The 23,725-nt window shown below is 43.8% G+C and overlaps 1 protein-coding gene across 1 annotated transcript in view; it reads left to right on the forward strand.

Moving 5' to 3' along the window:
- The first annotated feature begins 22,013 nt into the window (after nt 1–22,013).
- The window catches only part of MARCHF5 (membrane associated ring-CH-type finger 5), a 74,923-nt gene continuing 73,211 nt past the window's right edge, over nt 22,014–23,725 (forward strand). The window contains 1 exon segment of the mRNA XM_040439072.1: nt 22,014–22,260. Coding sequence (XP_040295006.1) covers nt 22,217–22,260 — 44 coding nt within the window. The 5' untranslated portion in view covers nt 22,014–22,216.

Below are 23,725 nucleotides of genomic sequence, written 5' to 3' on the forward strand. Positions count from 1 at the left end.
CTCCATAACAGTGTCATCCACAGATCCCCCCCGATAACAGTGTCATCCACAGATCCCCTATAACAGTGTCATCCACAGATCCCCCATAACAGTGCCATCCACAGATCCCCCATAACAGTGCAAATAGACCTCTAGCACAATTCCCTTAAAATATCGCATTGCATATCGTTATCGCATCCTGTTTGGGAAAAGCTGGTCTACTGTGATAATATAAACAATGGGGGTTCTACAAAAGAGCTATTGTGGGGCAAAATTCATATTCGTGTTTACACACGTGTTTTAAAATGAATGCTTTCGCCTTTTATAAACAAGTAAATAAGGACACAATGCTGTGGGGCTGGTATGCAACTTTTTCCAGGGCTGGTTTTTATCCCCAGTCCGGCCTTGGCTGTAGAGGTCTCTGTTAAGGGGGCCAGAAATGGTGGAAGTCACAGTTAAGGGGACTATAACCTATGGTCAGTGTTAAGGGGCGGGTGCTGTAGAGGTCACTGTTAAAGGGGTGGGCCCTTATGGAGGTCACTGTCAAGGGGGTGGGGTGCTGTGGAATTTACTGCTAAAGGGGCAGGCTGCTGTGAAGGTCAAAGTTAAGGGGGTGGGCTGCTGTGGAGGTCCCATTTTAAGGAGATGGTTCACTGGGGGGGTCAGTGTTAAGGGGTGGGGGCTGTGGAGGTCACTGTTAAGGGGCGGGGTACTGTAGATGTCACTGTTATAGTAGATACTGTCGATATATTTTAACGACACACACAAACATTAAATGAAATTGATGAAATATACCGTGCGAAGCCGGGTCCTTCAGCTAGTAATTTATAAAACAAGCAAATGAAACTGGCCTGGAGAATAATGATGGTGCCCTTAACTTCCTATTTTGTTGCACAATCTTTTGAGGCAATCAAACAATTTCTGTAACTCTCAATAAGACTTATGCACCTATCTACAGGTATTTTGGCCCACTCTTCGTGAGCAATCTGCTCCAGCTGTCTCAGGGTTGACAGGTACCTTCTCCAGACTGCATGTTTCAGCTCTTTCCACAGATGTTCAATAGGATTTAGATCAGAGCTCATAGAAGGCCACTTCTGAATAGTCCAATGCTTACCTCTAAGCCATTCTTGGATTCTTGATGTTTAAGCTGTGTGTTTTAGGTCATTATCCTGTTGGAGGACCCATTACCTGCGACTGAGACCAAGCTTTCTGACACTGTGCAGCACATTTCGCTCCAGAAAGCCTTGATAGTCTTGAGAATTCTTGAGTATCCTGCACAGATTCGAGACACTCTGTGCAGGTATAGCAAAGCAGCCCCAAAACATAACTAAGGCTACTTTCACACTAGCGTTCGGGGCTCCGCTTGTGAGCTCCGTTTGAAGGCTCTCACAAGCGGCCCCGAACGGATCCGTCCAGCCCTAATGCATTCTGAATGGATGCGGATCCGCTCAGAATGCATCAGTCTAGCTCCGTTTGTCCTCCGCTCCGCTCAGCAGGCGGACACCTGAACGCAGCTTGCAGCGTTCAGGTGTCCGCCTGGCCGTGCGGAGGCAAACGGATCCGTCCAGACTTACAATGTAAGTCAATGGGGATGGATCCGTTTGAAGTTGACACAGTATGGCTCAATTTTCAAACGGATCCGTCTCCCATTGACTTTCAACGTAAAGTCAAAACGGATCCGTTTGCATTATCATGGTAATGCAAACGGATCTAAGCGTTTGCATTATAGGTGCGGATCCGTTTGGGCACATACCAGACGGATCCGACCTAAACGCAGGTGTGAAAGTAGCCTAAGCGTCACAGTTGGAACAATGTTCGTTTCTTCGTATGCTCCATTTTTGTGTCTGTGAACATAGAGTTAATGTCACTTGCCAAAAAGCTTCAGTTATGTCTCATCTGGCCAAAGGCCATTCTCCCAGAAGCTCTGTGGCTTGTCCAGTCTTGCCTTTTTATGATTTGCTTTCAACAGTGGTTTCTTCCTTGGTTATCTTCCATTAAGTCCACTTTGGCTTAGACTGCGATGGATGGTGCAATTTGACACTGATGTACCATGACCTTGGAGTTTACTTCCAATCTTTCTGGAAGTTGTTCTGGGCTCCTTGGTTACCATTTGTATTATCCATCTCTTCAATTTGTCATAAATTTTACTCTTGTGGCCAAGTCCAGGGAGGTTGGCTACAGTCCCGTAGACCTTAAACTTCTGAATAATATGTGCAACTAGTGGCGTCGCTAGAGGGGGGGCAATCGCCCCCCTATGTTGTTCGTTGCCCCCCCCCGCTGATTCCCCCAGGTGAATACTAATGAGCACTTCCATTATGGAAGCGCTCATTAGTACCGAAGGACCAGGAAGTAGTGAACGCTCTGTACTTACCGCTTCCTGGTCCTCGGATGTCGGCTGTGCAGGGCTGCGCACAGCGTGAGGGCGCTCTGTGACCTCACGCTGTGCGTGCCAGTTCAGAGCACAGTCGACTGAGGAGAGGCAGGCGGCATCCAGGAGCAGGAGAGGTAAGTGTTTTTTTATTTTATAAAAAATGTGGCTGCTGGGGGCATAAGGGGGCTAATGATGAGAGGCATATAGGGGCTAATGATGAGAGGCATATGGGGGCTAATGATGAGAGGCATATGGGGGCTAATGATGAGAGGCATATGGGGGCTAATGATGAGAGGCATAAGGGGGCTAATGATGAGAGGCATATAGGGGCTAATGATGAGAGGCATATGGGGGCTAATGATGAGAGGCATATGGGGGCTAATGATGAGAGGCATAAGGGGGCTAATGATGAGAGGCATATGGGGGCTAATGATGAGAGGCATATGGGGGCTAATGATGAGAGGCATATGGGGGCTAATGATGAGGCATATGGGGGCTAATGATGAGAGGCATATGGGGGCTAATGATGAGAGGCATAACAAGTGTCATCCACAGATGCCCCCATAACAGTGTGTCTTCCACAGATCCACCATAACAGTACGCCTGCGCACTGACGAGAGACAGAAATAAGGGGAAAGAATCAGCGGAAGCAAGCAGAGGACGGCACAGCAGACGACTGAATAGCTTCTTTTGTAAGTAAATTGTTTTATTATAAATGTATCCCTGCATACCGCAGTTCTCTCGTATTTTGTAATCTTATTTATATATGCTTATTTTGTTTTTGCCCCCCATTTTTGACTGTGGTATCTTAGTGCGACTGTAGTGCAACTGTAGTAACAAGAACATCAAGCTGTTTGGAGAGGGTCTTATAACCTTCACCTTTAACCCCTTAAGGACTCAGCCCTATTTCACCTTAAGGACTTGGCCATTTTTTGCAAATCTGACCAGTGTCACTTTAAGTGCTGATAACTTTAAAACGCTTTGACTTATCCAGGCCATTCTGAGATTGTTTTTTCGTCACATATTGTACTTCATGACACTGGTAAAATGAAGTAAAAAAAAAATCATTTTTATTTATAAAAAATTGCTTATTTACCAAAAATTTGCAAAGAATTGCAAATTTCCAAGTTTCAATTTCTCTACTTCTATAATACATAGTAATACCTCCAAAAATAGTTATTACTTTACATTCCCCATATGTCTACTTCATGTTTGGATCATTTTGGGAATGATACTTTATTTTTTGGGGATGTTACAAGGCTTAGAGTTTAGAAGCAAATCTTTAAATTTTTCAGAAATTTTCAAAAACCCAATTTTTAGAGACCAGTTCAGGTCTGAAGTCACTTTGCGAGGCTTACATAATAGAAACCACCCAAAAATGACCCCATTCTATAATTTTTTTCCAGTTACAAAGCAAGGGTTAACAGGCAAACCAAACTCAATATTTATGGCCCTGATTCTGTAGTTTACAGAAACACCCCATATGTGGTCGTAAAATACTGTACGGGCACACGGCAGGGCGCAGAAGGAAAGGAATGCTATACGGTTTTTGGAAGGCAGATTTTGCTGGTCTGTTTTTTTTTACACCATGTCCCATTTGAAGCCCCCCTGATGCACCCCTAGAGTAGAAACTCCATAAAAGTGACCCCATCTAAGAAACTACACCTCTCAAGTTATTCAAAACAGATTTTACAAACGTTGTTAACCCTTTAGGTGTTTCACAAGAGTTATTGGCAAATGGAGATGAAATTTCAGAATTTACATTTTTTGCCAAATTTTCCATTTTAATCCATTTTTCCCAGTAACAAAGCAAGGGTTAACAGCCAAACAAAACTCAATATTTATGGCCCTGATTCTGTAGTTTACAGAAACACCCCATATGTGGTCGTAAACAGCTGTACGGGCACACGGCCGGGCGCAGAAGGAAAGGAATGCCATACGGTTTTTGGAAGGCAGATTTTGCTGGACTGGTTTTTTGACACATGTCCCATTTTAAAGCCCTCCTGATGCACCCCTAGAGTAGAAACTCCAAAAAAGTGGCCCCATTTTAGAAACTACGGGATAGGGTGGCAGTATTGTTGGTACTAGTTTAGGGTACATATGATTTTTGGTTGCTCTATATTACACTTTTTGTGAGGCAAGATAACAAGAAATAGCTGTTTTGACACCGTTTTTATTTTTTGTTATTTACAACATTCATCTGACAGGTTAGATCATGTGATATTTTTATAGACCAGGTTGTCACGGATGCGGCGATATCTAATATGTATACTTTTTTTTATTTATGTAAGTTTTACACAATAATATCATTTTTGAAACAAAAAAAAAATCATGTTTTAGTGTCTCCATATTCTGAGAGCCATAGTTTTTTCAGTTTTTGGGCGATTATCTTAGGTAGGGTCTTATTTTTTGCGGGATGAGATGATGGTTTGATTGGCACTATTTTGGGGTGCATATGACTTTTTGATCGCTTGCTATTACACTTTTTGTGATGTAAGGTGACAAAAAATGGTTTATTTAGCACAGTTTTTATTTTTTATGGTGTTCATCTGAGGGGTTAGGTAATGTGATATTTTTATAGTGTCTCCATATTTTTTAGTGTCTCCATATTCTGAGCCATATTTTTTTTTTTTTTGGGCGATTGTCTCAGGTAGGGGCTCATTTTTTGCGGGATGAGGTGACGGTTAGATTGCTACTATTTTAGTGGGCAAACGCCTTTTTGATCGCTTGCTGTTTTACTTTTTGTGATGTAAGGTGACAAAAAAATGGTTTATTTAGCACAGTTTTTATTTTTTACGGTGTTCATCTGAGGGGTTAGGTCATGTGATATGTTTATAGAGCCAATCGATACGGACACTGCGATACCTAATATGTATACTTTTTTTTTTCCCCCTATTTTTTACCAATTTTTTTTTACTTTATTTGGGGAAAATGACGTTTTTGTTTATTTTTACTTGAAACTTTTAATTTTTTGAGGGGAAAACTTTATTTTTTCTACTTTTTTTTCACTTTATTTTTTGTCCCACTTTGGGACTTGAACTTTTGGGGGTCTAATCCTTTACAATGCATTCCAATACTTCTGTATTGGAATGCATTGGCTGTATGAGTAATACAGTGTGTATTACTCATACAGCTTCCGGCCTGTGAGATCCAGGAGGCTGGATCTCCCAGGCTCTTCACCTTCCTTAGGCATCGCGCTGCCTTCCATGCCATCAGGTCCCCCCTACAGCCGCATGGGGACCCGATGGCACCGCCGACGCACCAGGTAAAAGCCGCAAACCGCATGTCTGAATTGATTCCCCCGCGCATTTAGCCAGTACGTCATGGGTCCTTAAGGACTCGGGAACCATGCCGTACCGATACGTCATGAGTCACTAAGGGGTTAAAGTGCATCTGTCAGCAGATTTGTACAATTGTATGAAACTGGCTGACCTGTTACATGTGCACTTGGCAGTTGAAGGCATCTGTGTTAGTCCTATGTTCATATGTGCCTGCATTTCTGAGAAAAATTATGTTTTAATATATGCAAATGATCCTCTAGGAGCAATAGCCTTAGCTCTCTCTGCAATAACAATGCCCCCATTGCCCTTAGAGGCTCGTTTGTATATAAATATATATATATATATATATATATATATAATGTATATATTATACAGTTGCAAGAAAAAGTATGTGAACCCTTGGAATGATATGGATTTCTGCACAAATTGGTCATAAAATGTGATCTGATTTTCATCTAAGTCACAACAATAGACAATCACAGTCTGCTTAAACTAATAACACACAAAGAATTAAATGTTACCATGTTTTTATTGAACACACCATGTAAACATTCACAGTGCAGGTGGAAAAAGTATGTGAACCCCTAGACTAATGACATCTCCAAGAGCTAATTGGAGTGAGGTGTCAGCCAACTGGAGTCCAATCAATGAGATGAGATTGGAGGTGTTGGTTACAGCTGCCCAGCCCTATAAAAAAGACACACCAGTTCTGGGTTTTCTTTTCACAAGAAGCATTGCCTGATGTGAATGATGCCTCGCACAAAAGAGCTCTCAGAAGACCTACGATTAAGAATTGTTGACTTGCATAAAGCTGGAAAGGGTTATAAAAGTATCTCCAAAAGCCTTGCTGTTCATCAGTCCATGGTAAGACAAATTGTGTATAAATGGAGAAAGTTCAGCACTGCTGCTACTCTCCCTAGGAGTGGCCGTCCTGTAAAGATGACTGCAAGAGCACAGTGCAGACTGCTCAATGAGGTGAAGAAGAATCCTAGAGTATCAGCTAAAGACTTACAAAAGTCTCTGGCATATGCCAACATCCCTGTTAGCGAATCTACGATACGTAAAACACTAAACAAGAATGGATTTCATGGGATGATACCACAGAGGAAGCCACTGCTGTCCAAAAAAACCATTGCTGCACGTTTACAGTTTGCACAAGAGCACCTGGATGTTCTACAGCAGTACTGGCAAAATATTCTGTGGACAGATGAAACCAAAGTTGAGTTGTTTGGAAGAAACACACAACACTATGTGTGGAGAAAAAGAGGCACAGCACACCAACATCAAAACCTCATCCCAACTGTGAAGTATGGTGGTGGGGGCATCATGGTTTGGGGCTGCTTTGCTGCGTCAGGGCCTGGACGGATTGCTATTATCAAAGGAAAAATGAATTCCCAAGTTTATCAAGACATTTTGCAGGAGAACTTAAGGCCATCTGTTCACCAGCTGAAGCTCAACAGAATATGGGTGTTGCAACAGGATAACGACCCAAAGCATAGAAGTAAATCAACAACAGAATGGCTTAAACAGAAGAAAATACGCCTTCTGGAGTGGCCCAGTCAGAGTCCTGACCTCAACCCGATTGAGATGCTGTGGCATGACCTCAAGAAAGCGATTCACACCAGACATCCCAAGAATATTGCTGAACTAAAACAGTTCTGTAAAGAGGAATGGTCAAGAATTACTCCTGACCGTTGTGCATGTCTGATCTGCAACTACAGGAAACGTTTGGTTGAAGTTATTGCTGCCAAAGGAGGTTCAACCAGTTATTAAATCCAAGGGTTCACATACTTTTTCCACCTGCACTGTGAATGTTTACATGGTGTGTTCAATACAAACATGGTAACATTTAATTCTTTGTGTGTTATTAGTTTAAGCAGACTGTGATTGTCTATTGTTGTGACTTAGATGAAGCTCAGATCACATTTTATGACCAATTTGTGCAGAAATCCATATCATTCCAAAGGGTTCACATACTTTTTCTTTCAACTGTATATATATCCAAATGGGGTGGAATTGGAAATGCAGTTCTAGGACAGTTTTTTCTGTTTTGTTTTTACGGCGTTCTCTATGCGGTAAAACTGACCGGTTACCTTCATTCTCTGGGTCAATACTATTACCATGATACCACATTTATATTGTTTTTATTGTATTTTAACCACTTCCCATCTGGGCCCTTTGCCCCCTTCCTGACCAGGCCAAATTTTGCAAAACTGACATATCTCACTTTATCTGGTAATAGTATTCAGAGATTGTTTTCTCGTGGCACATTGTACTTCATGATAGTCATAAATTTGAGTCAAAATATTTCACCTTTTTTTATGAAAAAATCCCAAATTTACCCAAAAATTTGAAAAATATGCAATTTTCTAAATTTCAATTTCTCTGCTTTTAAAACAGAAAGTGATACCTCATAAAATATTTATTATTTAACATTCCCCATATGTCTACTTTATGTTGGCATCATTTTGGAAATGTCATTTTATTTTTTTAGGACGTTAGAAGGCTTAGAAGTTTAGAAGCAATTCTTAAAATTTTTAAGAAAATTGCCAAAACCCACTTTTTAAGGACCAGTTCAGGTATGAAGTCACTTTGTGGGGCCTACATAGTGGATACCCCCATAAATGACCCCATTGTAGAAACTACACCCCTCAAGGTATTCAAAACCGATTTTACAAACTTTGTTAACCCTTTAGGCGTTCCACAAGAATTAAAGGAAAATGGAGATCAAATTTTTAAATTTCACTTTTTTGGCAGATTTTCCATTTTAATCAATTTTTTTCTTTAACACATCGATGGTTAACAGCCAAACAAAACTCAATATTTATTACCCAGATTCTGCGGTTTACAGAAACACCCCACATGTGGTCATAAACTGCTGTTTGGGCACACGGCAGGGCGCAGAAGAAAAGGAACTCCACATGGTTTTTAGATGCCATGTCCCATTTGAAGCCCCCTGATGCACCCTTACAGTAGAAACTCCCAAGAAGTGACCCTATTTTGGAAACTAGGGGATAAGGTGCCAGTTTTATTAGTACTATTTTTGGGTACATATGATTTTTTGATCATTCATTATAACACTTTATTCGGCAAGGTGACCAAAAAATTGGTTGTTTTAGCACAGTTTATATTTATTTATTTTTACAGCGTTCACCTGAGGGGTTCAGTCAAGTGACATTTTTATAGAGCAGATTGTTACGGACGTGGCGATACCTAATATGTATACTTTTTCTCATTTATTAAAGTTTTACACAATAATAGCATTTTTGAAACCAAAAAATTATGTTTTAATGTGTCCATGTTCTGAGAGCTATAGTTTTTTTATTTTTTGAGAGATCTTCTTATGTAGGGGCTCATTTTTTGCGGGATGAGGTGACGGTTTTATTGGTACCATTTTGTGGGACATACGCGTTTTTGATCACTTGGTGTTGCACCTTTTGTGATGCAAGGTGACAAAAATTGCTTGTTTTGACACAGTTTTTTTTTTTTTTTTTTTTACAGTGTTTACCCGAGGGGTTAGGTCATGTGATATTTTTATAGAGCTGGTTTTTACGGACGCGGCAATACTAAATATGTCTATTTTATTTTTTCTATTTTTAATTTTTTTTTTTATTCCTTACTTGGGATTCTTTTTTTTTTTACATGTGAAACTTTTTTTTATTTTATTTTTTCAACCCTTTATTTTATTTTTATTTTATTTTACACTTTTCGTCCCCCATAAGGTTATACAAGACCTCTGGGGGACATTTGCTTCACTTTTTCATTTTTTTTTCACTGTTGATTTCTCCTGTAACTGGGGCTGACATAGTAGCCCCAGTTACAGGACAAATGCACTCCTATAGAGGCTGTACAGCAGCAATCCAGCACTGTACAGCCTCAGAGCAGGGCTGATCGAGGTCTCTGAGAGACCTCACACAGCTTCTGCACACTCTGGTCACGGCGGTCACATGACCGCCGGGCCGGAACAGGAAGCGCACAGCGCTTCCTGCTCTGCAGACACAGCGCTCGGTGAGCGCTGTGTCTGCAGCGATCGTGAAGGCAGGGACACCTGGGAACTGTCCCTGCCTTGTGTTAGGGTTGCCCTGCTGTCACTGACAGCGGGCAACCCGATCAGCAGCTGCACGATTAGCGTGCAGCTGCTGTTTTTGAAAAGACGTTTTAAAACGTGCATTAGGAGATAGACGTCCACCCATAGGACGTTTATATCCTATGGGCGGACGTAAAGCGGTTAATACAAAAAAAAAAAAAAAACTTTTTTATCTCCATATTGTGACCCCTAACCTTTATAAAGTTATGTCTACAGAGCTGTATGAGGGCTTTTTTTTACCCCCACGATGATCTGTAGATTTTATTTAATAAATTTTGGTGTGTGTACGATTTTTTGATCACTTTTTATTCAATATTTTTGTCGATGAAAAGTGCTGAAAAGGTGGGGGCGTGGCCGGAAGCCGATGGTGCGAGACGCTTGATCCCTGAGCTCTGTAGCCAGCAAGCTCCAACAAGCTTTAAATTCGCTCACCCCTCACTAATATGGGGAAGAAAAGGGTGGTAAAGGTGTGGACCTCCAGGATACCTCAGTGTCCCTGACTATGGACGCGTTCGTCCGCAGGGAGAGAGACGAGCCTAACTCCAAGATGGCGCCCTTTCATCATACCACACAGTCACATGGCGGGTCGGACCTCACCTCGCAGCCGACCTCCCTCCCGTCTCTGGCAGTGCTCTCCATACTCCATGGACCATTATCCGTGCACCAGGCTGGGCCCCTTCTGCGGCAGCTGCTATCCCTGTGCTGGAATCTGAGGTGAGGAGGCGGCTAGGGTCACCGGGACCCACGGCAGGAGAGGAGGAGCCCAGAATGTTAGGTGCCATGTATCATGCTCCTTCACCCTTCTTACGGGGAGACCTCCAGGGTCGGCTCCTGAACCCGCATGTCCTTAGCCAAGCTAATACCGCATCTCAGCGGCCACTGGTGGCCTCACTGACCCCCCTTACTCAAGGCTCGCCACAAAGCACCCCTAATGAGCAACTGTCAGCTCAGCAGGAGACATATCTGTCAGCTCCTGTAAGGGGCACCCCATCCCAGGATTTCGCTAATATTGAATCCTCCCCACAGAAGCCGGCTCCGCTGCCGCAAGTCTGGGAGAATCACAGATCGTACACCGCAGAAGATGCCTATGCTCCACCTGGCAGACTACTCGGATATATCCCACAGATCTTACGATCTCGATCCCCTTCTAGGCACAGCTCATCCTCAGGTTCTGCAGACCTAGACCCTCTCAAGTCACCCCCTCCTGACTGGTGGTCCCACTTCCAACGAAACAGGACTTTCGGGCCCTTGTATCAGAAGTTAAAGACGCATTTAAAGCAGAAGTAGCGGCTATCGGAAAAGATGTCCAAACTATAGGCCTCCGCCTCAATCAGCTAGAAGAAGATCACAATGCTGCCAGATCAGTGATACGACATGTCCAAGACTGCACGTCTGAGCAGTCTCTTCTCCTGCGCGACCTACAACGGCAGGAAGAGGACCTGGATAACAGGGGCAGGCGTCACAATAATCGGGTGAGAGGGGTTCCTGAATCTCAAGACAGCGAAGATGTCCCTGTACAATGATATTCACTAGAAACTTGTGGTTAACCTGCAAGATTAAATGTAACCTCTCCACTTTACATTCCTCCCTTACGCCGTTTCTATTCACTCCACATTTAAGTAATAGCAGTGACTCAGTCATGACTGGTCTCTGGACTGAAAGAGGACTTTATCGGTTTCATGACCTGCAGAACCCTCTTACAAATCGTCTTTTATCGTTTACAGAACTACAAAATAAATACGGTTTCCCCTCCACCTCCGCATTCCACTATCAACAAATAACCCATTACTGCCACTCGGTCACTGTCTTTAGACTAATACCCCTCCTTGCCCCATTTGAGAAAATATGTCTAAGAGGTCCATCAGCTAAAGGTCTTATTTCTGACATATATGATCTGCTCTCTTCCAAGAGCTAACTAATAGGAGAAAAGTGGCTAAATTGGGAAATCCCACTAGATCTTTGGTGTGTGATATGGTCGAGGGCTTTCACTAGTTCATCTTGTGCAACCTACAAAGAAAACCAACTAAAATTGTTGATGCATTGGTATCATACCCCGGAGGTGCTGCACAACTTGAATAGGAGTATCCCTAATGTTTGCTGGAGATGCTTGGCTAATGGCACATCAATCTATCACATTTTCTGGGAATGTCCTTTAGTGTTGCCCTTCTGGGAAATGGTGGTCTCTGTAATAGTAGAGATCCTACAGTATTCAGTGGTGTTGGATCCACTGACATGCCTGTTAAATGTACCACCTAGAGGTATGAGAGGTCCAGTCTCCAGGCTGCTCCTCCACCTACTTACTGAGGCAAAATGTCTGATAGCATTATTCTCGTATCCAAGAGATACGCTCCTTAGAATACTATATGGCCCTATCGCGGGGAACCGTGGACAGGTTTTTGCAGATTTGGTCCCTCTGGGAATCGGATACCCATCATGCTGACTTACACTTGTAGAGCGAAGGAGAAAATTACTTATTACCTATACATTCCCCCCCTCCCCCTTTTTTTCGTTTTCCTTGAATTTTCTTCACATGTACGCCAGTTTTGTTTCGTACTGTATAAGTTGGTGCAATAATATCCTATGTCTTGTTTTTTCATGTCATTTAATATACATGTACAGTACAGACCAAAAGTTTGGACACACCTTCTCATTCAAAGAGTTTTCTTTATTTTCATGACTATGAAAATTGTAGATTCACACTGAAGGCATCAAAACTATGAATTAACACATGTGGAATTATATACATAACAAACAAGTGTGAAACAACTGAAAATATGTCATATTCTAGGTTCTTAAAAGTAGCCACCTTTTGCTTTGATTACTGCTTTGCACACTCTTGGCATTCTCTTGATGAGCTTCAAGAGGTAGTCCCCTGAAATGGTTTTCACTTCACAGGTGTGCCCTGTCAGGTTTAATAAGTGGGATTTCTTGCCTTATAAATGGGGTTGGGACCATCAGTTGTGTTGAGGAGAAGTCAGGTGGATACACAGCTGATAGTCCTACTGAATAGACTGTTAGAATTTGTATTATGGCAAGAAAAAAGCAGCTAAAGTAAAGAAAAACGAGTGGCCATCATTACTTTAAGAAATGAAGGTCAGTCAGTCAGCCGAAAAATTGGGAAAACGTTGAATGACCTGGCCTCCACAGTCACCGGACCTGAACCCATCGAGATGGTTTGGGGTGAGCTGGACCGCAGAGTGAAGGCAAAAGGGCCAACAAGTGCTAAGCATCTCTGGGAACTCCTTCAAGACTGTTGGAAGACCATTTCAGGGGACTACCTCTTGAAGCTCATCAAGAGAATGCCAAGAGTGTGCAAAGCAGTAATCAAAGCAAAAGGTGGCTACTTTGAAGTACCTAGAATATGACATATTTTCAGTTGTTTCACACTTGTTTGTTATGTATATAATTCCACATGTGTTAATTCATAGTTTTGATGCCTTCATAGTCATGAAAATAAAGAAAACTCTTTGAATGAGGTGTGTCCAAACTTTTGGTCTGTACTGTATATCGAAAAATGTTTAATAAAGAAAGTTGAAAAAAAGTGCTGAAAAAATGGCAACTTGGCTATTTTTATTTCTGTTACACCTTTCCCCGTATGGGATAAATATTTTGATATTTTAATAGTAGGGGTGTTTTTGGATGCAGTGATACTAATGATGTTGTAAGGGCTATTTTATAGTTTTTTAAACTTTTTCTTTTTTAAGTCACCCTAGATGACTATAACATGCAATCATTAGATTGCAACTTGTATTCTATAATGCATATTTATGCATTACAGAATCCAGGATTCAGTATATTATAATGCTGTGCTGCCACCTACAGGCCAGCATTGGAATATACTAGTAATTGGCCTGAGAGCCTTTTACAGGCTTAGGACTATTACTAGCAGGGACTGCCTTCCACGATCTCAGCCATGGGAAGGTGTCCCGGGCTAGGTAGCACGCAGCACCCGGTTTTAGTGCTCCCAGATGCCATGGTTGCATTTGACGACAGCAGCTGAGGGGCTAAATGGCTGCTATCGGCATTACTTCCGATCACAGAAATTATTCCCGGGCCTCTACTGGTGAAAGCTTGGTGGTTATGGCGCCCGCTGTATTATTCACAAGATTTAAGACATGAGAAAGCGCTTAGCCGAATAGCTTTCCATCTGAATCAGTACTGAGTGGTTGTTTCAAATGCCATTTTGTACCGATTTCAGTGCGAGCCCGCTGGATTTTTGAACCATCTCTCAACTATGGAAAAAGCTTGTATCCATAGACCACAGAACAATCAGCAGCTGGTCTACAAATGGTGGGGCAATGTTTCTTATGGAATTTTGTTTCCTCAAAACAATGCTGAAGGTGGGCATTATGCACATCAACAAATTGGGAGATCTTTACTTTGAAGTAGGGTTGTTTCGGGTATCGAATTTTCGATACCCAATCGATACTTTTAGCCCTGTATTGATACGATACCGGGATTTGCCTTTTATCGATACTAGGCTGTGCTACTGCATAGCCCAGTATCAGAGAACATGAGCGCGCTGCTCTCAGAGCGGCCATGTTCCCTCAGCAGCACGGGGAGAAGGAAGCCGTCTATCCCTCCCCCCTGTCCCGCTGCCACCAATGGGAATGAAGAGGAGGGGAGGGCGCACTGCGCCAACGATAACTAACGTTTAATACATTACAAATACAGCCAGCGGCAGAAACACATTCCCGACCTCTGACAGGGCACTGCGATCCGCGGCACCTGAGAGGTTAACTGCCGCTGATCGCAGCTCCCTGTCAGAGGTCGGTTGCCGGCAATGTGTTTCTGCCGCCGGCTGTATTTGTATTTAACGTTAATTATAATTGGTGGTGCAGTGCGCCCCCTCCCCCCAGCATTAAAATCATTAGTGGCAGTGGCCACAGAGTCCCCTCACCTCCTCTCATTGGTGGTGCAGCAGCAGCTTCTGATGGAAGCCAGGACGCTACTAAAGCCCTGGCTGCCATGGTCAGCTCCCTGCTGTTGTGTGCACTATGCACAGGGCAGCAGGAAGAGTGTGAGGTCCTATTCACCCTAATAGAGCTCTATCAGGGTGAATAGGACAAGGGATTAAAAGATCCCAGGTTCTACCCCTAAGGGGGAAATAGTTATTAAATAAAAAGTAAAAAAAACAAAACAAAAAAAACCACACCAAAATATTAGGTATAAATCGCCCCCTTTCCCAATTTTACATATAAAATATATAAACAATAAATAAATAAACATATTACATATCGCCACGTCCTAAAAGTCCAAACGATTAAAATATTCGAAAAAATCTCCTATGCGGTGAACGCCATAAAAGAAAAACCACGCGATTCGCCTTTTTTTTGTCACCTTGTCCCCCCCCCAAAAATAGGACTGTTCGATTATGGGCCGGACGTTCCATAAAATGCGAAATGCACGCCGCTTTTTTTGGCGTTTTATTTTTTTTTTGCGTGGTATGGAGTATTACAATACTTTTTTATGGTATCGAAGCCGAATCAAAATTTTGGTATCGAAACAACCCTACTTTGAAGTTCTGAAACCCTAAACCTATTTTCCTGAATTAGCCTCTTTGGACTAGTACCTCTTGCCTAACCTCAGGAAGCTCCTCAAGGGAAGGGGGGTGGCACATTTATCTGCGGATGAGTGGTTTGCCGCACAACCAAAATAATTTTTCGGGGATGATATAAAGATATAACAACAAAATCGTACATGTGCGGAGCTCAGGGCGGAATTTCTAGAGTAAATATTTTCAGAGCTGTAACTTGTTTTCTTTACAAAGCCAAAGACTTATGATCATCCCCTTGTATTTACTGTACCAGCAAAAACTCCCTCACTGCTCCCCTCTAGGGGCAAAAACATGAATCCGACTGGGTACAAGAGCTTTTACATGTAATTGGAGCTTCCTTAGAGCGGCCATACACATTCAATAGCTGACGGCTGATTGATCGTTTGGCCGACAGCTATCTCTCCCGACTCCCCCATGCACATTCTGCTCATTTGAATGTGTGTGTGTGTGTGTGTGTATTCAAAGCCGCTGCTAGACACTTCTGGCGGCGGCTTATCTCAACGGAAAACAAAAGGATCGGGCAAAATATTGCCCGATCCTTCTCTCCCCCGACTTCATCTGCCAGCGAAGAGTTAGGAGCTTACTCCATACACATTAGACTATGGGTCGAACCTGACAATACACTAATGTGTATAGGTCCTTTAGAGTGCAGCCTCCTATTTAGGGAAATATAGCAATCACTGCATTTTATTGGAATTGCTCTGGTTGGGTTGTCCGAGTATGTTATGGTGGCTTATAACAATATTAGGCTACATGCACACGAACGTTGTTTGTTTCCGTGTCTGTTCCGTTTTTTTTGCGGATAGGATGGGGACCCATTCATTAAAATGGGTCCGCAAAAAACGCGGACAGCACACACGTGTGCTGTCCACATCAGTATGTCCGTTCCGTTGCCCCGCAAAAAAAATAGTGCATGTCCTATTTTCTTCTAGTTTGCGGACAAGGATAGGCATTATTACAATGGATCCGCAAAAAAAAAAGGGATGCCATACGGAACGTCATGTTTTTTTTTTGCGGACCGCAAAACACATACGGTCGTGTGCATGTAGCCTTAAAAACACATTTGTAATTTACTCACAATATTTATTCTGCCGTGTTCCTGCACGGCCGTCATCTGCCAGGCTCCGGTGGTGCCATTTCTTGTACAGGCTTCTCCATGCCTTAGAGAGTGGCCCGGTTCTGTACACGAAACGTCAGAGCCTTGTGTGCCCGCCCCCCCCTCTCTCTCCTCTGGCTGCCGCGGCTCCTTCGAGGGATCGCGCATGCGCAATCCTTATCAGTGTCGGCAGTCGTGCAGAAAGATTCAATGTTGTGCCCGCTCCTTCCCTGTGATCCATTAGTGTGCCCGTTCCTCTGCCCCCGCGTCTGGCGATCTGGCAGCCTCAGCAAGTTACTATTGCCCTACTCCACCGGCCATCAGAAACAGAACCACCCCCAGGAACATCACTAAGTAAATCATTGTCCGTCATATAGATATAGCTTAGATAGATGTAGGTGTCATATAGCTTAGATACATATAGCTGTGATATAGCTTAGATACATATAGCTGTCATATAGATTAGATAGATATAGCGGTCATATAGCTTAGATACATATAGCGGTCATATAGATTAGATAGATATAGCGGTCATATAGCTTAGATACATATAGCGGTCATATAGATTAGATAGATATAGCGGTCATATAGCTTAGATACATATAGCTGTGATATAGCTTAGATACATATAGCTGTCATATAGCTTAGATAGATATAGCGGTCATATAGCTTAGATACATATAGCTGTCATATAGCTTAGATACATATAGCTGTCATATAGCTTAGATACATATAGCTGTCATATAGCTTAAATACATATAGCTTAGATACATATAGCTGTCATATAGCTTAGATACATATAGCTGTCATATAGCTTAGATACATATAGCTGTCATATAGCAATGTGACAGGAAGATCTTATGCCTGTGTGAGCTAGGAGATGATCATGTGACTTTTTTAATGCAAAGTTATGATATGCAGTGCAGGGGGCGGAGAAGGTCAGATTATTCACGCCCACAAATATTCATGAGGCAGAGCTCAGGCATTGTTGGTACACGCCCCCACAGCTTTGCTGCAGCATGTAAACAAAGCAATAATAACAGAACCATGCAAAGGTGTAAGTATGGGTTTTTCTCTTAAGAAATCAAGCTTAACTAATGTATGTCCTGATGAGTTTTATAATTTTTATTTTTTCATAACTCAGATAACACCCTTAAAAGGTCTTGTCCCATCTCGTGGTTTTCAAGACAAGATGGGACTAAGGGTACTTTCACACTAGAGTTAGTGTGATCCGGCAGGCAGTTCCGTCGTCGGAGCTGCCTGCCGGATCCGCCGATCAGTGTGACAACTGACAGCATTTGTAGACGGATACAGGTGCGGATCCATCTACAAATGCATTGCAAGAACGGATCCTTCCCTCCGCTTGTCATGCGGATGGACGGATCCGTCATGCGCAGACCGGAAGGACGGATCCGTCCTTCAGTTGTTTTGCAATGCCGGACCCGGCACTAATGCAAGTCCATGGGAATTAATGCTGGATCCAGCATTCCGGCGACTGATCAGGCATTTTGGACGGACATAATACCGCAGCATGCTACGGTATTATGTCCGCCCAAAACGCCTGACAGTGACTGAACGGAAGGCATACTGACGCAAACTGAACAGATTTCTATCCATTCAGAATGCATTGGGATATGCCTGATCAGTTCTTTTCCGGCATAGAGCCCTTTTGACGGAACTCTATGCCAGAAAAGAATAACGCTAGTGTGAAAGTACCTTTAGCTCTGGCCCCAGGTGGAGGGCTTACGGAAACAGCCGAGCTGGCCAGAGCTCCTCTGTTCTGGTAACTCTTAATATAGTGAACTGGAAAGAGCGTAACAGAACAAGCTACACTGCTCCTGTACCTCCGGGGTTATGGAAGCAGCATAGCTTCACTACAATGTGTGTTACAGAAACAGCAGAGCGCCAGCCCACTCGGCTGTTTCTGTAAACCCGGCCACCAGGGGTCGGAGCTTAGTCCCATCACACTATGGAAAAAGCAACCAAATAGAACAATCCCTTTAAAGAAGCACTCCCACAAAAATGTTTATTCTCTAACCTGTTAGAAAGGTACATGTAAACTGCAATGAAGGTAATCGTCTTACCAGTGACTGTATTTGTGAGTTATAACCTCCCTTCTGATCCTCAGGTGTGTCATGTGACCAGCACTCTGACTCTCTAAATAACACAGCATCTTATGTGTGGACAGGAAGCCAGATTAGCTATGTATTCCTATGGAAGCCTCAGTCTCATAGGAATGAATAGAGAAGTAACTGACTTCCTGTGCTGGGTGGGTTGGAGATCAGAGTGCTGGTGACATGATACAGCTGAGGATCAGAAGGGAAATGATAACTCACAAATACAATCACTGGTATAAAAATTGCCTTCACTACAGTTTACATCATGTACCTTTTTGACAGGTCAGACAATAAAAAATTTTGTGGGAATGCTTAAAGGGGTTACCCCTATAATGCCCCCTTAAAATGCCGGGCCCCTCATACTGGTTATACTTACCCCACTCCCTGGCACCTGCATTCCTCCTGATGCCCCTACAGCTGCTTCTGCATCTCCCCATCGCGCAAATCAAAACAGGGGGGGGGGGGTTTGTACAGCCAATAGCAGGCCACAACGGGAACGAGCCCCCCTAGCATAGCGTGTGACACTAGGGAGGCTTGTCCCCATTGCGGCCTGCTATTGGCTGCACCCCCCTGATGTTTTGATCTGCGTGACGAGGAGAAGCGACGCGGGTGGTGGGGAGCTGGGTAAGTACAACCAGTATGAAGGCCCGGGCATTTTAGTGGTTGGATAATCTCTTTAAGTATTAAAAGGATCCAAATCTAATTAAGAGACACCCTGTGAAAGTTTAGGGTTGATCCGACTGTGGATTTGCCTCATTCTAAGGCTCCATTCACACGTTCGTAACGTGTTTTGCGGATCCAAGGATCCACAAAACACGGACACCGGCAATGTGCGGACCGCACATCCCCGGCACTAATAGAATATGCCTATTCTTGTCCGCAATTGCGGACAAGAATAGGACATGTTCTATTTTTTTCGGGAACGGAATTGCAGACCCGGAAGTGCGAATAGGAATGCGTCCGCAATTCCGTTCCGCAAAATGCAGAACAAAATTGCGGACGTGTGAATGGGGCCTAAGGCCTCATGTACACGACCGTAGTTAGGGTCCGCATCCGAGCCGCAGTTTTTGCGGCTCGGATGCGGACCCATTCACTTCAATGGGGCCGCAAAAGATGCGTACAGCACTCCGTGTGCTGTCTGCATCCGTTGCTCTGTTTCGAGGCCCCACCAAAAAAAATAGCATGTCCTATTTTTGTCCGTTTTGCGGACCAGAATAGGCATGTCTACAACGGACAATTGAAGATCCGTGGTTTGCGGACCGCAAAAAACAGCACGGTCGTGTGCATGAGGCCTAAGGGGTTAATCTGCATGCGGACACCAACCATGGTTTCTAGGTGGACACCAGGCATGTCCCTTCTTGACGAGTCGTACAAACATCAATGCGGAGTCCATGTGAAAATCCACATATACAATTCACCCTTAGACATGGATTTTGCCCCTATATCCTCACCAAATTCTACATCCAGTACGAGGTGAATGCGCATTCTACACCAGCGTCAAGTGCAGAGCTAATAATCCGCATGGAATAAAGTCAGTGCTGGGGATTTTAAAATCTGCACGTGGAAAAGCTGTGGATTAGGCCAATTTCACACAAGTGTATTCAGTCTGTGAAACACGCTCCATGTGACGGATGTAATTCCCGGACTGAACGCTGCTCCTGTGATTTATAATGCTGTGTGTTCCTGCGCGATATCAGCTGTACTGAATGGTAATCGCATAATGCCATCAGTACAATTCAGTACAGCCGAGGTCGGACAGGAACACGCAGCATTATAAATCATTATAAGGGATTGTGCACATGAATGTATTTTCTTTCCGTGTCCGTTCCGATTTTTTAGCGGACCGTATGGGGGGTCTTCTGATAGTATTCTGCAAACCAAGGAGGCTGAACGGAGAAGTCAAGTCTATGGGGATTATGGAAACAATCAGTGGCAATTGCTAGAATAGGCCATGAATGTCAGTCAGCTAGGTGCGGGTCCAGCCTTTGGGAGTGAACAGAGAGAAGCTAAGCATGCGCCGCCACCCTCCATTCAAAGCTATGGGAGTTCTGAAAATAGCCAAGAGCTGGCGGTGAATTGAGATGTGGCCGCCCTTGCGTGGTTCGCTCTCCATTTGCTACTATGGGACTTTACAATTTTCGGAACGCACATAGCGATGAATAGAGAGCACAGCGTGGGGGACTCCATTCTGTCTGACATCAACGTCTTATTATTGTCTGCATTATGGACAAGGACAGGACTGTTCTATTAGGCGCCAGTGGTTCAGTTCAGAAAAGTACGAAATGCATACAGACATCATCCATATTTTTTGCGGATCCGTTTTTTGCGGACCGCAAAATGCATACAGTCATGTGCATGAGCCCTAATGCTGTGAGTTTGTGTCTCAGGAGCAGCGCTCAGTCCGGGCAATACTTGCATATCTCCCAACTTTTTGGATGTTCAAAGAGGGACACTTATGGTTAATTGCGCAATAGATCCATTTTTCCTGCCTATTTATATGCTTCAATAGTTTTCTCTTACCAAATAGTGCAAAAATAATCTGAATATAGAAATTTAGTTAAAATTGCATCAAATAATGAAATAATATCCACAGACGGCTCTAATATACAGAGAGGAACCAGACAAACACTTTCTGGGTCAATATTGTAAATGCAATAATGAAAATCTACGTCTCAGATCAAAAAGAGGAACATTTATGGAGCAAAGAGGGACTTGGGTAAAAAAGCGGGACCCTTGGGAGGTCTGTAGTTGTGTCACACACATAGCGCGCTCCACACTCTAGTCTGAAATTAGCCTTAGGGCTCATGCACACGTCCGTTGTTTTGTGGTCCGTTGTTCCGTATCTGAATTTTTTCCCCCCTCTGATTTAAGTCCTCTTTCCGTTCCTGCACAAAACATATCCATATGGTTTCCGTATGCGATCCGTTTTTTGCGGATCGGAAACAGTAACTTAATAATCACCAAACACGAGCAATATAGGCTGGGAGCATTTCTATAGTATGGATCCGCAAAATACAGATGAAATATGGATGTGTTTTGTATTTTTTGTGGACCCATTGACTCGGACCGTGTTTTGCGGACAATAATAGGACATTCACTACTTTTTTTGCGGAAGGGAAATACAGAATGCACACGGAGTACCTTCTGTTGTTTTTGCGGACACATTGAAGTGAATGGTTACGCATATGGCCTGCTAAAAAAAAAACAAAAAAAACAGAACGGAAGCGGAAAGAAAATCCGTTCCTGTGCACGAGCCCTTAGTGCCATCAAATAACAGCAGCAGTCTATGGCACAAACCCAAGAGTCACTTAGAAAAGAACACAGCCATGAAGGTCTCAATCGCTCAGCGACTTATAGATTGTTTTTCCTTGGGAAACTACTCCTCCCATCCGTAGACACACAGGGAGTACTCCCATCATCCAGCACTATGAAGTGGAGGCTAGGACCTCTCCAGCTGTTGCCGAAGCAACGCCTCCTGCCTGGTCCCCTCACTTCCGGTTTACGTCACTTGCGCATGACGCAGCACGCAGGGATGGCGGATCACATGACGCCACAGGAGAGACGACTCTGGTGACCTGACAACCACCGGCCTGCGCTGGACGAGCAGCGGACTTTGCTTCTTCACTCGTGGGAGGGGAGGACCTGTGAATGGACTTGTGAGCGCCGTGTGTGAGGCCGGGCTGTCCGTCAGGAGAGAGAGAGAACCGCCGCGAGCAGCGGAGCACGTCATGTCGGAACTGAACAGCGTCTCTCTGCAGCAGATGCTGGACAGGTGAATGGCGGCGGGGGGAGGGTCCTGTAAATGTCACCCGGACTTCAGCCCTGGGTCATTGAGGGAAAACTAGTTGCCTCTAGAAACCAATCAGATTGGTCCTTTCATTTTCTAAATGAGCTCTGAAAAATGAAAGGTGGAATCTGATTGGTTGCAATGAGCAACGAAGCCAGTTTTCCTTTAGACCAGTCATGATAAATCTCCCCCATGGTGTGTAACGTTATCACATGTCTGGATAGTCCATTCCTTTATACATCTGTCATTCACAGGCAGTGGAAAGCTGGGGGACAACCCTAAATCCGTATAGATGTCATATACATCAGGGACCCCCACCTATAAAAAGAAGGGGGGTCTTCTGATAGTATTCTGCAAACCAAGTCAAGTCTATGGGGATTATGGAAACAATCAGTGGCAATTGCTAGAATCGGCCATGAATGTCAGTCAGCTAGGTGCGGGTCCAGCCTTTGGGAGTGAACATAGAGAAGCTGAGCATGCGCCGCCACCCTCCATTCAAAGCTATGGGAGTTCTGAAAATAGCCAAGCGCTGGAGGTGAATGGAGATGTGGCCGCCCTTGCGTGGTTCGCTCTCCATTTGCTACTATGGGACTTTATAATTTTTGGAACGCACATAGCGATGAATAGAGAGCACAGCGTGGGGGACATTGGGACCCGCACCTAACTCTCACTGATGGCATAGCTTAGGCTACTTTCACAATTGCGTTATTCTCTTCCGGTGTTCAGTTCGGTCCTCAGGGCTCAATACCGTAAAAAAACTGATCAGTTTTATCTTAATGCATTCTGAATGGAGAGCAATCCGTTCAGGATGTCTTCAGTTCAGTCCCTCTTACGTTTTTTGGCCGGAAAAAATACCGCAGCATGCTGCAGTTTTGTCTCCGGCCAAAAATCCTGAACACTTGCCGGAATGCTGGATCCGGCATTATTTTCCATTAAAAAGCATTAATGTCGGATCCGGCTCCAAGTGTGCCGGCAAAACGGATCTGTTATTTCCGTCCGCGCGTGCGCAGACCATTAAATCTTTTCCAGACGACAACCGGAAAGATAGATCCGCTATTGCAATGCATTTGTGAGACGGATCCGTCTCACAAATGCATCCGTTTGCGTCCGGATTGCCGGATCCGGACAAGAGTAGGACCTGTGATAAGACTTAAGAATCGGGTGCACAGATCCGTGAAATTAACCGATCTGGGCCTTATTGATTTGTATGGGTCAGTGCTCTGCCCGGTTTAAAAACGCATAAAGCGCTAAAGAAAAATCTGATAGTTGACATGAGGCCTAAAACCAAACTCCGTCCTTGGTGACTGGTGCAGTACAGTGACCCTGAAGTATAGGCGTAGCTCTGTCCTCGGAGGGCGCGGTGTACTTTCAGTTTTCATTTCTTCCCGTTACGTGGTTCTGGCGATGCCTACTTTCACTTTTTCTGTCTGCTGCAGAAAGGACTTTCTTC

The sequence above is a fragment of the Bufo bufo genome, chromosome 6 (genome assembly GCF_905171765.1).
Source record: "Bufo bufo chromosome 6, aBufBuf1.1, whole genome shotgun sequence".
Classification (NCBI taxonomy): domain Eukaryota; kingdom Metazoa; phylum Chordata; class Amphibia; order Anura; family Bufonidae; genus Bufo; species Bufo bufo.